The 16,103-nt window shown below is 41.2% G+C and overlaps 1 protein-coding gene across 1 annotated transcript in view; it reads right to left on the reverse strand.

Annotated features, from left to right (window-relative positions):
* Positions 1–9,802: 9,802 nt before the first annotated feature.
* Positions 9,803–16,103, reverse strand: part of LOC121845827 (transmembrane protein 235-like) — a 42,585-nt gene continuing 36,284 nt past the window's right edge. The window contains exon 4 of the mRNA XM_042317881.1: positions 9,803–11,137. Within this exon, the coding sequence (XP_042173815.1) occupies positions 10,905–11,137 (233 nt within the window). The 3' untranslated portion in view covers positions 9,803–10,904. The remainder of the gene's footprint in view (positions 11,138–16,103) is intronic.

A 16,103-nucleotide genomic window follows, 5' to 3' on the forward strand; every position in this document is an offset into this window, starting at 1 on the left:
ACATGACTATTGACAGCATTTACACTGACATGACAGCAAACAGAAGCTGAGAGACCCCAACATCGTATGTTAATGGTGGTCATGAGGCAAAAAGGGATCCCCTAAATTCACAGAAATATTATTATATAGTCTATTTTTTTGTCCTGCCTACTACTTACTAAAACTACATACTGTGTACTACAATACAACTTTATTGTCCATGTTACAGTGAACAATGCCAATTTATCTCCTGCACATACTGTGTTTTCCTCAATCAGCTGAAGGTGCAGTTTAGTCCATTGAACCCTGGTTACGTGAGTAACCTTGGATACCTCCTAACAGAGTGGTAAAAACTGGTTCTAGCACATCTTGAAATAGTTTTCTACCAATTTGGCTCTACATTTTGAATGGTTGGAGCTATTACCAACTATGACCCATTCCTGAAAGCCTCTCAGTGTGTGTCTTCTGCTTCCACACACGATGCAACCTGTGCAGGACTTGTTAGACGAGAGAGTGATACATCTGAACAGCCTAACTGTTACGAATCCCTTTTGGCCCGACAGTCTAGGGGGGGGGTGGTAATGAGACCCATAACATGACTCATGCAAATTATAATTGTGACAAAGTAAAAGTGTGAACGAAATAACCACGACAACTGAAATTATACCGTCAAACTCAGGGTTTATTGTAAAACACACGGTAATGGGGGATGCAGGAAAAGTGGCTGAGCTGGACCCAAGGAAAGAAACAATAAGCATCCAAAACACCCCTAAGCTAGACTAGCCTATTTTAACAATAGCTAACTAACTAACCAAAAATACAGTGGGTGGTCCGCCCAGTTCTAACTAGTGTTTTTAACAATGCCCATGGGCGACTTGTCTTGGTTTCCCCTTTTCCCACCAGCAATCAAACAAACACCATAACCAAAAACAATACTCACAGGAGGTGACAAAGTGATTTGGAGGTGCTCAAACAAAAGAGAGGTTTAAGACACAAAGAGAGAGTGAAACACAGAGATCTACATACATGGCATTTACAGAGAGATTGAGCTCTAGAGCAAACAAATGATGGGGTTTTTAAACCAAGGGAAAGGAACTGTGATAGGGTAGGAAACAGGAGGAGGTGTGTCTTCTGATTGATGATTGATTGTTGACTGATTGGGGAGTGATGATGTTCACCTGTGAGGGGAGAAGGAGAGAAAAGAAACACACACAGGATACACACACAGGACACACACACACACACATAATAACTGTATCCGTAACACTCCCACCCTTAAAAGAGCAACCCTAGGGGGATTGCGACCACAGTATTAATGAATACTCACAACAACAACAAAGCAACAACCTTGCAAAACATACAACAATTATTACACACGAGACTGGCGTTGTCTATCAGGAGTTTGAAGCACATAGTCAGTTTCACTTATTTTCTTTTCAATCAAATAAGGACCAGAGAAACGAGCTGACAGTGAAGATCCTGGAACAGGTAATAACACCAGTACTTGGTCACCTGGCTGTAGTGGACGAGAAACAGCCTCTTTATCATAGTGTCTTTTCATGCTCCTCTGTGAGGAAGACAGAGCTTCCTTTGCGAGAGCACAAGCTTGGTGTAGGCGCTCACGAAAGCGACTAACGTAGTCCAACACATTCTCGTCTCCTGTACACAACTCTTGGGACAAGAACTGATCTTTAAGGACTTTCATTGGTCCTCTCACTGTGTGACCAAACACCAGTTCAGCCGGGCTGAAACCTAGGGACTCCTGCACAGTTTCACGAGCAGCAAACAAAACTAGAGGACCTCCCTCATCCCAATCTTTCTAGATTCCAAACAATATTTACGTAGCATAGACTTCAGTGTCTGATGCCATCTTTCAAGCGCACCCTGAGACTCTGGGTGATAGGCGCTTGACACACGGTGCGTAATTGACAAGGATTTTAACACCTGCTTGAAGAGCTTGGATAGGAAATTGGTACCTTGATCGCTTTGTACCACCTTAGGTAACCCAAATGTCGTGAAGAATTTTATTAAGGCTTTACTCACTACCGGGCGGTAATCCTTCTCAGAGGAATGGCCTCGGGGTATCTTGTAGCCATACACTACCCGTAGTTAGACTTTGTTAAAAACACTAGTTAGAACTGGGCGGACCACCCACTGTATTTTTGGTTAGTTAGTTAGCTATTGTTAAAATAGGCTAGTCTAGCTTAGGGGTGTTTTGGATGCTTATTGTTTCTTTCCTTGGGTTCCAGCTCAGCCCCTTTTCCTGCTCCCCCATTACCGTGTGTTTTACAATAAACCCTGAGTTTGACGGTATAATTTCAGTTGTCGTGGTTATTTCGTTCACACTTTTACTTTGTCACAATTATAATTTGCATGAGTTATGTTACGGGTCTCATTACCATCCCCCTAAGACTGTCGGGCCAAAAGGGATTCGTAACACTAACTAAAGGAAATTAATTGATTCACCACAAACTATCATACACAAAGAGATTCAGAAGAATAAACCTCAACATTTGGTTGATATTTAATTGTGTTGGCAAGAAACATGAATAATACTTTAAATAAACTAACCCTTAAAATCTTGTTGTTAAAAATCGGGTGAGAATTAGTGTACGTTGATCACTTTGTGCCTTTTTAACCAAATTGATGTTCAATGTCAGTGAGTTGACAGATGATATTCACAGACTGTTGCTTCAATGTATTTTTGCCTTGTGGGATGTAAACACTTTTATTCATATTATTCGATTAACACAGAATTTCAGGTCCAAATGCTGCAGCTGTAGCATATTTATTAACCACATACTGTGGTCTATGAGTCACACTGACTACATATATGGTACAGTAGATCTATGGTTCACACTGACTACATATATGGTACAGTAGGTCTATGAGTCACACTGACTACATATATGGTACAGTAGGTCTATGAGTCACACTGACTACATATATGGTACAGTAGGTCTATGAGTCACACTGACTACATATATGGTACAGTAGGTCTATGAGTCACACTGACTACATATATGGTACAGTAGGTCTATGAGTCACACTGACTACATATATGGTACAGTAGGTCTATGGTACTGGTACAGTAGGTCTATAGTCACACTGACTACTATGGTACAGTAGGTCTATGAGTCACACTGACTACATACTGTATGGTACAGTAGGTCTATGAGTCACACTGACTACATATATGGTACAGTAGGTCTATGAGTCACACTGACTACATATATGGTACAGTAGGTCTATGAGTCACACTGACTACATATACTGGTACAGTAGGTCTATGAGTCACACTGACTACACATCTATGGACTACATCTATGGCACAGTAGGTCTATGGGTCAAACTGACTCACATTACTGTATACGGTACAGTAGGTCTATGAGTCACACTGACTACATATATGGTACAGTAGGTCTATGAGTCACACTGACTACATATATGGTACAGTAGGTCTATGGGTCACACTGACTACAGTAGGTCTATGGTCACACTGACTACATATATGGTACAGTAGGTCTATGAGTCACACTGACTACATATATGGTACAGTAGGTCTATGGGTCACACTGACTACATATATGGTACAGTAGGTCTATGAGTCACACTGACTACATATATGGTACAGTAGGTCTATGAGTCACACTGACTACATATATGGTACAGTCTAGTCACACTGACTACTATGGTACAGTAGGTCTATGAGTCACACTGACTACATATATGGTACAGTAGGTCTATGAGTCACACTGACTACATATATGGTACAGTAGTCACACTGTCTATGGTACAGTGAGTCACACTGACTACATATATGGTACAGTAGGTCTATGGGTCAAACTGACTACATACTGTATACGGTACAGTAGGTCTATGAGTCACACTGACTACATATATGGTACAGTAGGTCTAAGGGTCACACTGACTACATACTGTATACGGTACAGTAGGTCTATGAGTCACACTGACTACAGTAGGTCTATGGTCACACTGACTACATATAGGTACAGTAGGTCTATGAGTCACACTGACTACATATATGGTACAGTAGGTCTATGAGTCACACTGACTACATATATGGTACAGTAGGTCTATGAGTCACACTGACTACATCTATGGTACAGTAGGTCTATGGGTCAAACTGACTACATTCTGTATACGGTACAGTAGGTCTATGAGTCACACTGACTACATATATGGTACAGTAGGTCTATGAGTCACACTGACTACATATATGGTACAGTAGGTCTATGGGTCACACTGACTACATATATGGTACAGTAGGTCTATGAGTCACACTGACTACATATATGGTACAGTAGATCTATGGGTCACACTGACTACATATATGGTACAGTAGGTCTATGGGTCACACTGACTACATATATGGTACAGTAGGTCTATGAGTCACACTGACTACACTGACTACAGTATACTGACTACAGTAGGTCTATGAGTCAAACTGACTACATATATGGTACAGTAGGTCTATGAGTCACACTGACTACATATATGGTACAGTAGGTCTATGAGTCACACTGACTACATATATGGTACAGTAGGTCTATGGGTCAAACTGACTACATACTGTATGGTACAGTAGGTCTATGAGTCACACTGACTACATATATGGTACAGTAGGTCTATGAGTCACACTGACTACATATATGGTACAGTAGGTCTATGAGTCACACTGACTACATATATGGTACAGTAGGTCTATGAGTCACACTGACTACATATATGGTACAGTAGGTCTATGGGTCACACTGACTACATATATGGTACAGTACTATGAGTCACACTGACTACATATATGGTACAGTAGGTCTATGAGTCACACTGACTACATATATGGTACAGTAGGTCTATGAGTCACACTCACTACATATATGGTACAGTAGGTCTATGAGTCACACTGACTACATACATGGTACAGTAGGTCTATGGGTCAAACTGTCACACTGACTACATATATGGTACAGTAGGTCTATGAGTCACACTGACTACATACATGGTACAGTAGGTCTATGGGTCAAACTGACTACATACTGTATACGGTACAGTAGGTCTATGAGTCACGCTGACTACATATATGGTACAGTAGGTCTATGGGTCACACTGACTACATACTGTATAAGGTACAGTAGGTCTATGGGTCACACTGACTACATACTGTATACGGTACAGTAGGCCTATGAGTCACACTGACTACATATATGGTACAGTAGGTCTATGAGTCACACTCACTACATAAATGGTACAGTAGGTCTATGAGTCACACTGACTACATACATGGTACAGTAGGTCTATGGGTCAAACTGACTACATACTGTATACGGTACAGTAGGTCTATGAGTCACACTGACTACATATATGGTACAGTAGGTCTATGGGTCACACTGACTACATACTGTATATGGTACAGTAGGTCTATGAGTCACACTGACTACATATATGGTACAGTAGGTATATGGGTTACACTGACTACATATACGGAACAGTAGGTCTATGAGTCACACTGACTACATCTATGGTACAGTAGGTCTATGAGTCACATTGAATACATATATGGTACTGTATGTCTATGAGTCACACTGACTACATATATGGTACTGTATGTCTATGAGTCACACTGACTACATACCTGTATATGGTACAGTAGGTCTATGAGTCACACTGACTACATATATGGTACAGTAGATCTATGAGTCACACTGACTACATACATGGTACAGTAGGTCTATGGGTCAAACTGACTACATACTGTATACGGTACAGTAGGTCTATGAGTCACACTGACTACATACATGTATATGGTACAGTAGGTCTATGAGTCACACTGACTACATATATGGTACAGTGGGTCTATGAGTCACACTGACTACATACATGGTACAGTAGGTCTATGAGTCACACTGACTACATATATGGTACTGTATGTCTATGAGTCACACTGACTACATACCTGTATATGGCACAGTAGGTCTATGAGTCACACTGAATACATATATGGTACAGTAGGTTTATGAGTCACACTGACTACATATATGGTACTGTATGTCTATGGGTCACACTGACTACATATTTGGTACAGTAGGTCTATGAGTCACACTGACTACATATTTGGTACAGTAGGTCTATGGGTCACACTGACTACATATATGGGTACATATTTGGTACAGTAGGTCTATGGTCACACTGACTACATATATGGTAGGTTTATGAGTCACACTGACTACATATATGGTACAGTAGGTCTATGAGTCACACTGACTACATATATGGTACAGTAGGTCTATGAGTCACACTGACTACATACATGGTACAGTAGGTCTATGAGTCACACTGACTACATATATGGTACTGTATGTCTATGAGTCACACTGACTACATACCTGTATATGGTACAGTAGGTCTATGAGTCACACTGAATAAATATATGGTACAGTAGGTTTATGAGTCACACTGACTACATATATGGTACTGTATATCTATGGGTCACACTGACTACATATTTGGTACAGTAGGTCTATGAGTCACACTGACTACATATTTGGTACAGTAGGTCTATGGGTCACACTGAATACATATTTGGTACTGTAGATCTATGAGTCACACTGACTACATATATGGTAGGTTTATGAGTCACACTGACTACATATATGGTACAGTAGGTATATGAGTCACACTGACTACATATATGGTACAGTAGGTCTATGAGTCACACTGACTACATATATGGTACAGTAGGTCTATGTGTCACACTGACTACATATATGGTACAGTAGATCTATGAGTCACACTGACTACATACCTGTATATGGTACAGTAGGTCTATCAGTCACACTGACTACATATATGGTACAGTAGGTCTATCAGTCACACTGACTACATATATGGTACAGTAGATCTATGAGTCACACTGACTACATACAGTGTATGGTAGGTCTAAAGCTATGTTGGTTTATGAGTCACACTGACTACATAGCTATAGGTGTACCTTGTGATAAACATTTGATTCAGACATACTCCACAACGTGTTTTCACTTATCATGTCACTTTGAGTGTATAGTCTGACACATATTGCCATTCCACAAGGTGATACGTGAGTAAGGTGGGATTGATTATTATGAGAAACCATTTTCAGAGTCAACACAATTTAATGTTAGCAACATGAGGGTTTGAAAGGAGTTTGAGCATAATAAAAACCCAGGTAAGATGACACAGATGTCATTTTCTATACGGGAGTAGTTCACTTCAGTTGAACTTCAGTTGAACTGTGTGGGATTGAGTTTTAGTGATGGATACCTTCTCACAGATCCAGAAGTGCGAATTCACTGCACAGTGTATCGCTCCAGCTTTCCTCTGGGCTAGAAGAATATGACCATCGTTCAGCACAGTCCTCCCTGCCATGATAGTTATTACACTGTCCGCTCCCCTTGTAACATTACAGAGAACCTCCAATGTCCAGTGGCATTTAATGATCAACGCTTTATTTAGGTGATAACACTGTTCTTCACTCCTGGACCTGGAACACACTGGAATAAATCAGCTAACATCGGTATAGCGTTGCAAAAATCCGCTAACTTTACAACAATTCCCTAATTGCCCCATGATTCCAGCCATGTTCTAACCGGGATTTCTGGATAACCGGGTCATTTTTGGAAAGCTAGAATTCATGCCTGTGTAATGCATGGATAAATACCTAATAATAGCAGAGAAAAATCATGAACATAATTCACTGACTTTCTACTCTGCCCACTCACATATGATACCACAGCTCTCTCTCTCTGAAATGGTTTTAATCCGTCTGTCATTTTTAAACAGACTCCCTTATTGTTATCTCTCTCTCTCTCTCTCTCTCTCTCTCTCTCTCTCCCAACCATACATACTCCAGCTCTACAGCCTGCCTCTCTCTCTCTCTCTCTCTCTCTCTCTCTCTCTCTCTCCCAACCATACCTACTACAGCTCTACTGCCTGCCTGCCTCTCTCTCTCTCTCTCTCTCTCTCTCTCCCAACCCATACATACTCCAGCTCTACAGCCTGCCTCTCTCTCTCTCTCTCTCTCTCTCTCTCTCTCTCTCTCTCCCAACCATACATACTCCAGCTCTACTGCCTGCTCTCTCTCTCTCTCTCTCTCTCTCTCTCTCTCTCTCTCTCTCTCTCTCCCAACCATACATACTCCAGCTCTACTGCCTGCCTCTCTCTCTCTCTCTCTCTCTCTCTCTCTCTCTCTCTCTCTCCCAACCATACCTACTACAGCTCTACTGCCTGCCTCTCTCTCTCTCTCTCTCTCTCTCTCTCTCTCTCTCTCTCTCTCTCCCAACCATACCTACTACAGCTCTACTACCTGCCTCTCTCTCTCTCTCTCTCTCTCTCTCTCTCTCACCTGTTCCTCTCAGCTGTTTATGATCACCAGGTCTGCGTCTCTCCTCAGACAGTCCTGTCTGTTCTCATCCCAGGATTTCACCTCAATAGAGATGAAGTACAAACTGGATTCCAAATTCCTCCGTCCCTGTTGAGAAGGTTGATCTGTTGATGAGAACAGAGGAACAGACTGAAAAACACCCACATGGACACACATCTTTCATTAAGTTACCTCATTCTCAGGGTTTATAACTCACCTAGCACAGAGAGCTTGTCTGAAGATCGTCTCTTTCTCTCTCAACCTGCATCTGATCTCTCTCTGTAGGAAGGTTTGTGTTTCTGGTACATACAGTAGCTGATCTCTCTCTGTAGGAAGGGTTATTGTTTCTGGTACATACAGTAGCTGATCTCTCTCTGTAGGAAGGGTTATTGTTTCTGGTACATACAGTAGCTGATCTCTCTGTTTAGGAAGGTTTGTGTTTCTGGTACATACAGTAGCTGATCTCTCTGTTTAGGAAGGTTTGTGTTTCTGGTACATACAGTAGCTGATCTCTTTGTTTAGGAAGGTTTGTGTTTCTGGTACATACAGTAGCTGATCACTCTCTTTAGGAAGGGTTATTGTTTCTGGTACATACAGTAGCTGATCTCTCTCTTTAGGAAGGGTTATTGTTTCTGGTACATACAGTAGCTGATCTCTCTCTTTGGGAAGGGTTATGGTTTCTGGTACATACAGTAGATGATCTCTCTCTTTAAGAAGGGTTTTGTTTCTGGTACATACAGTAGATGATCTCTCTCTTTAAGAAGGGTTTTGTTTCTGGTACATACAGTAGATGATCTCTCTCTTTAAGAAGGGTTTTGTTTCTGGTACATACAGTAGCTGATCTCTCTCTGTAGGAAGGGTTATTGTTTCTGGTACATACAGTAGCTGATATCTCTCTTTAGGAAGGGTTATTGTTTCTGGTACATACAGTAGCTGATCTCTCTCTTTAGGAAGGGTTTTGTTTCTGGTACATACAGTAGCTGATCTCTCTCTTTAGGAAGGGTTATTGTTTCTGGTACATACAGTAGCTGATCTCTCTCTTTTGGAAGGTTTGTGTTTCTGGTACATACAGTAGCTGATCTCTCTCTTTAGGAAGGGTTGTGTTTCTGGTACATACAGTAGCTGATCTCTCTCTTTAGGAAAGGTTGTGTTTCTGGTACATACAGTAGCTGATCTCTCTCTTTAGAAAGGGTTGTGTTTCTGGTACATACAGTAGCTGATCTCTCTCTTTAGGAAGGGTTATTGTTTCTGGTACATACAGTAGCTGATCGCTCTCTGTAGGAAGGGTTGTGTTTCTGGTACATACAGTAGCTGATCTCTCTCTGCAGATTAGTTGGGTTTATGAACCTTTTTTTAGTCCTTTGTTACTACTGGTATGCAATTGACCTTTGGCACTAATTGCAGGTGGAAACCCCAAGGGGAACTTGTTAATGAGGGCAGCTACTGTGTGTGGGACTAAAATAGCCCACTGAGACAGTATTTCAGACTAACGATCATTGTTCTACATTGTGAGGGTGAGGAATTGCGTATGTTAGGGTCATTAGGATGTGCTGCAGCGTACACGATAAACCAATTTCCTTTGTTAGCCCTCATAGTCCGTATGATTTAATGTTACTGTAGCAAGGTTTGAAAGGAGTTGGAACATAACACAAACACACACAAGACTGCCATGATGCAAGTACAAGGCAGGCATCTGTCTACTAGACAATTATTAGCTTAAAGCATTTTGAAACTTGGATCATTTCCTTTTTTCCAAATTAAATTCTACAATGCCTATTATCATTACGATACACAATTACAGAGACAAGTGGACTGAGAAACCAAAACCAATCTTCCCTACAGCAATAATGTCCTAGTGATTAATGTTGTGTCTTTCTTCATCTCACAACAACTCATTGATTAGCAAAGAGCCACAACATTAATAAATTAGTAGATTGTGACAATGTATGGAATGTGCTGAAAGTAGCTTCTGGGCTGTGAACCCTGAGTAAACCAAAGAGGAAATAGAGGAGCTAAGTAATCAAAGCCTTATTAACTACTGTTGCACTCCAGCCATTGAGGATGCGAAAGCATTGCTCCTTTGTAGCATTCGAATCTAGTGAATTGCTATGTAATATTGCCAGAAAGAGTGTATTTTTGTGTGTCCTTGTGTATGATTGGATCCTTGCAAATTTCTTTCAATTAGCAAAATAGAGCTGCTGCCCCCAATAATGTGACCATGTGTCCAGAGAGGGATGAATTGTGGAGCCAAGTTATTTTGCCCCTGAGACTGTCCTAATATGGACCAGTAGCTCAGAGGAGAAAGCTAGAACATGTAACATACAAGTCAGTCCTTTGGAGTTGCAATGAACTGGGGAGTTTGATCAGTGGGCACAGTCAGGGGTCGTGTTCATTAGGGCACGCAACAGAAAACGTTTTAAAATGTTTGGCAACAGAGAATGAAAATGACTGATTCTGAATGGACCCTTCCAGAAGTCCCTTCCAGTTTCAGTCCGTTCTCTTTCCCTCTTCAGGCCATGGCGATAATGGTGACTCCATGGTCACGTCCCATGAGATGGGCCTTACGTGCAGCCAGCATCAGCAGCAGGCCTGCGGTCACCTCCAGGCTGAAGGAGAGACAGGCCATACCCAACGACCAGCCATAGGACACATGGACGCTGGCCAGAATCTCAGGTTCCAACAGTTCCCGAGCCCGTTGGCAGTAGCTGACGTAAACGCTCAACCCGGAGAGGGTGAAGAGACCTGGATGGATACAGACAGATAGTCAAAGTTTGGCCGGGATTCAATCAAAGGCATATTATAGAGCAGCACACTAGACAGCTGACAATACACTTTTTAAAGTTACTTTACGTTCTTGCCATCATCTGCAGTATTTACCATGAATGCGACTTCCACCAAAAGCTGTCTAGTTTGCTGTTCTGGAACGTGCATTGGATTGAATCCAAGTTACTCAAATACAGTGAGTGATCAAGTATTTCCTTCATTGTTCTAATTATAGATTGACTCTTGGGAGTGTCCGGCATTGATATCTATTTATAATTTATCATGATTCTGTTGGATGCATAAAAAAGCATTGGAGAAGATCTGAGGTCCCTCCCCTCGGACCATCTCTTCCAATGGGTTTCAAGAGGAGGTGAGGTGAGAGGATTGTGGGAAAAGACATTTGAGATCCGCTAGAGGTATTAGCACACAGCTGTCATGCAACACAATGTACAAGGTTATCTAGTCGGTCTTGACCTCAGAGTTGTAATTATCAGTATTCTGACCTTCTGGTCAGTGCATTCAACTAAGGTTGGCAAGAAAAACACATGCCACAGTCATAGTAAGTGTGACAGACATCACTGTGCTTGCTTAGCTTAACCACTTCATCCCTAACAAGCTCACCCCAAGACTAGAACCCTGGACAACTGCCTCACAAACACACCTGACCACCCTCCTTGATAACATCTTAGCCAACTCACCCCGACACTAGAACCCTGGACAACTGCCTCACAAACACACCTGACCACCCTCCTTGATAACATCTTAGCCAACTCACCCCAAGACTAGAACCCTGGACCACTGCCTCACAAACACAAATGACCTCCCTCCTTGATCACGTCTTAGCCAACTACACTAGTGAATAGCTATAAATTCAGCAGTGTGGCTAGAGGCACTTCAAGCTGGGAAGTGAGGTTACAAATCCCCATCTGTTTCTACAGTATAAGTCCTGTTATAGCTATGAGGGCAAAAATAAATGATTCATGAGACCATCTCTTGACCGCTGAGCTAATATCTCAGACATCTCAACACTCAATTCCACAGTATACCCACAGTCTAGTTGTTTTCCCATAAACAAAGACCAACAGGCATTATTACAACCGCAGGCTTTGTTCGCTGTTTCCTCTCATTTTCCCATGGAGACCACCGAGGTCAGTAGTATCATCATAGAGCTAGCTTGTTCCAGCTTGTTGTCCACAGAAACACACTACTACTATCCATTGAATTCAACCTATTTACCTAATCAGTTTTTAACTATACCATGTGAGGTATAATACATCATTGATGCATTAAGTTACAGTATAACGATCTGATGGAGATGATGTAATCCCAGCTAGATGGGCTTTTCACGCTGTGTCAACATTATTATAATCTAGTTATGAGGAAAATGTTTGCAAACATCTCAACGTCCTCTCAATCTCTCTGTCAGTGTCCCAAATGTCACCCTATTCCCTACATAGTGCACTACTTTTTGACATGGGCCAATATACCTCTGTTCAAAAGTAGTGTACTATGTAGGGAATAGGGTCCCTTCTGGTACACAGTCTGTTTACATCCTCATCATGTTCTTTATCTTTAGTTCAAATCAAATCTAACTTTATTTGTCACATGCGCCGAATACAACAAGTGTAGACCTTACCGTTGTTGGATTCGACATTTTGAACATTGAGATATAAAATAAATGATAGAGAAGATAAATGATAGAGAAAGACAGATAGCTGTGGAATGTGTTGAAATGTGTTGGGGGACGGGAGCAGAGCACCGTGTTGATACAGGGGAGACAGATGGACATCTGTGGATTAGGTGAAGGAGGGGTTGAGGTGAGGAGGTGAGGACAGGTCACCTGAAGGGAGTAATAAGGGTTTGGGATCTTGTTACTCATTTAATGTTAAACCGTAAATTATAAGGATTGGAGAGAAGGAGGAGGGTCTTAAGTGGGATATATATATATCTGAATGGGAGAAGTGTTGGGTTGACTGAATACAGCTGTACAGAACCTTTGGGAATGATTAAAACTTGGTTAAAGCTTCTCTAGTGTCTGTGAGTTATTTACTCTGGAAAATAAGAACCTAACACCGTGAAATGCTTACTTACAAGCCCTTAACCAACAGTGCAGTTCAAGAAGAGAAAATATTTACCAAATATACTAAAGTAAAAAATTATAAAAAGTAACAATAACGAGGCTATATATAGGGGGTACCGGTACTGAGTCATAGTGCGGGGGTACAGGTTAGAGGTCATTTGTACATGTAGGTAGGGGTGAAGTGACTATACATACATAATAAACAGCGAGTAGCAGCAGTGTACAAAACAAATGGAGGGGGGGGGGTCAATGTAAGTAGTCCGGTGGCCATTTGATTAATTGTTCAGCAGTCTTATGGCTGTGGGTAGAAGCTGTTAAGGAGCATTTTGGTCTTAGACTTGGCGCTCCGGTACTGCTTGCCGTGCGGTAGCAGAGAGAACAGTCTATGACTTGGGTGGCTGAAGTCCTTGACTATTTTTTGGGCCTTCCTCTGACACCGCCTATTATAGAGGTCCTGGATGGCAGGAAGCTTGGACCCAGTGTTGTACTGGGCCGTACGCATTACCCTCTGACGCCTCCTATTATAGAGGTCCTGGGTGGCAGGAAGCTTGGACCCAGTGTTGTACTGGGCCGTACGCATTTCCCTCTGTAGCGCCTTATGGTCAAATGCCAAGAAGTTGCCATACCAGGCGGTGATGCAACCGGTCAGGATACTCTCGATGGTGCAGCTGTAAATGCAATACATGAAACAACTAGTTCATTGTAAATGCAATACATGAAACAACTAGTCCAATGTCATAATGACTTTAACACACAGACAAAAAAATATCTATTGCATAGTATGTGAAATTAATTCACAAACAGCAATAATGATAGATCATTATATTTAGATCTTTGAACTGTGCGGCATTTACACACGAACAAAGAACAGACATTCAAGGGATACAAAAAGCTATAACGATTGTCCATTTACAAACATCTGTGCCCCTTATTAGAATAGCCTGGCTTTTTAAATACCCATCTAAATTCCAGACTTGATCTAATTTCACGCTCAGCTCAGAGCCCTAATTACCTGGACTATGAGCTGAATAATCAAGCAGAGGGAGGTGTTTTCTGAAAACGTCTAACTTTTGTCGTGGAAATTTCCTCTATTTACCAAATCATGAGCGCAAACCACAACACAAGTCAGAGTTAGTTATCAAAGTCCATCTTTAATTATATGAGCTTTATCACAACCCTGTGACTCTCAGGCAATTCAGTGTCTATCAATGAATTCTCTGAGCCCTCCCTACATTGCAACTGAGATCCTTTAATAGCAAAGAACACACATAGTCAGACAGCATAGACATAATAAACCGTTCAGCTTTGTCTCCTTACTCAAACCCCAGAACCATAAACCAATCCTCCATATCAACAGGCATATATCAAATTGTCATTTAGATACAACTAACTCTAAATACAACCAATCCTGGACAAACTCACGGAGAGCATAGAATGATTCCAGACACTGCCATCCTCCTTTCCCCGATGGGAAAAGTAGGGAGTGACTGGCACAGACACAGCGGAGCAAAAGATATGTTTACACATGATGACCCCTTGACCTCTCCCCTCTCTGCGGCCCATGCAACTTAGTCTTGACATAGAACAGATAACTGCCACCCCGCCACAGTATTATACAAAAATAACATTCTGATGAGAAGTAATATAAAACATCTTACCTATGTTACCAACCAATTCTGATTATTCCCCAACATTTTACAACAGATCATAACCTGAACACGTCACAAGGTGTTATAGGGGCAATCCGTGATTGGTACATCCATGATTTTGACTTTTTTCTTTTTCAAAACTATTTGTGTAGTTTTTTCCACAGTTACAGTGCAAACAGTAGTTGAATTATAATACACATACAAAATACATTCAAATACAACATGGGAACAAAAACATGTTTGTATTTCTGATAGACTGTATAGACATTGAATAACTTACAGAAGCCTCATTGCTCTCTTATAGTCTATGTTCACTCTACCTTTTATTTATTTATTTTTATTTAACCTACTTGAATATAATATATGTAAACTTTGTGTAAACTTTCTTTCTCTAAATGTTATCCCTACCAGCACCATATCACCAAGTACAATTCTGAGCATGTGAATCTAAATGTGCCTGACGATTTAAGGTGAATACTGATTCTGAGGTTAGTTTAACTGTCGTACCCCATCAGAACCCAAAATATGAGCTTGTTTTACTCCATTGTTTGTAAATAGTGTAAACGTAAACAACCACTATATAGCCTCTAAACATGGTTCTAACTAGACGTTTGAGCTCATGGATGGTCAGTCATTACATCCATAGCTCTCTCTATGAATGTGACAGTGGTTACATTTCTCCAGCCCCATCCCTGAGACGTTTACCCAAACAACCAATCCTGGATTCCCCCTTTAAATACAAGGGGTGGAGGCTGTACCTAATTTGTAAATATGATTAACATTAATTAATTCAAGCAGCGCCTTTGAGAGTGAATTAGGGCCAATTACACTGATGTTCTGCTAACAAGGTAGCAGTAGACGTGCGTTTGTTACTAATGTGGCCTTGGAAGAGATTATACATTTTGATGGACCACTTCCTCTGTACAAAACTAAAATATGTTGTTGCAACATGAATCTTATTGAAGCACACTTAGGTTATGTAGCCTCCTTAGATTTGGTCATGACACTTCTCAAGATTCAAAACTCTTCAGATTATGAAAAACATTCGTCTGAAATGCAATGATGCAAATAAATATACTTGTCAGTCAGAAGAGAACGTCATGGCCCTGAGGGAGAAGTCTGACACACAGAAACATGAGCTTGCCTGTGTGTCCCTAATACATGTTAGCCTGTCTGTTTATCTGTAATAAACCTCAAGGGTCATTGCAGACATCCC

This window comes from Oncorhynchus tshawytscha, unplaced genomic scaffold, assembly GCF_018296145.1.
Source record: "Oncorhynchus tshawytscha isolate Ot180627B unplaced genomic scaffold, Otsh_v2.0 Un_contig_5665_pilon_pilon, whole genome shotgun sequence".
Lineage (NCBI taxonomy): Eukaryota > Metazoa > Chordata > Actinopteri > Salmoniformes > Salmonidae > Oncorhynchus > Oncorhynchus tshawytscha.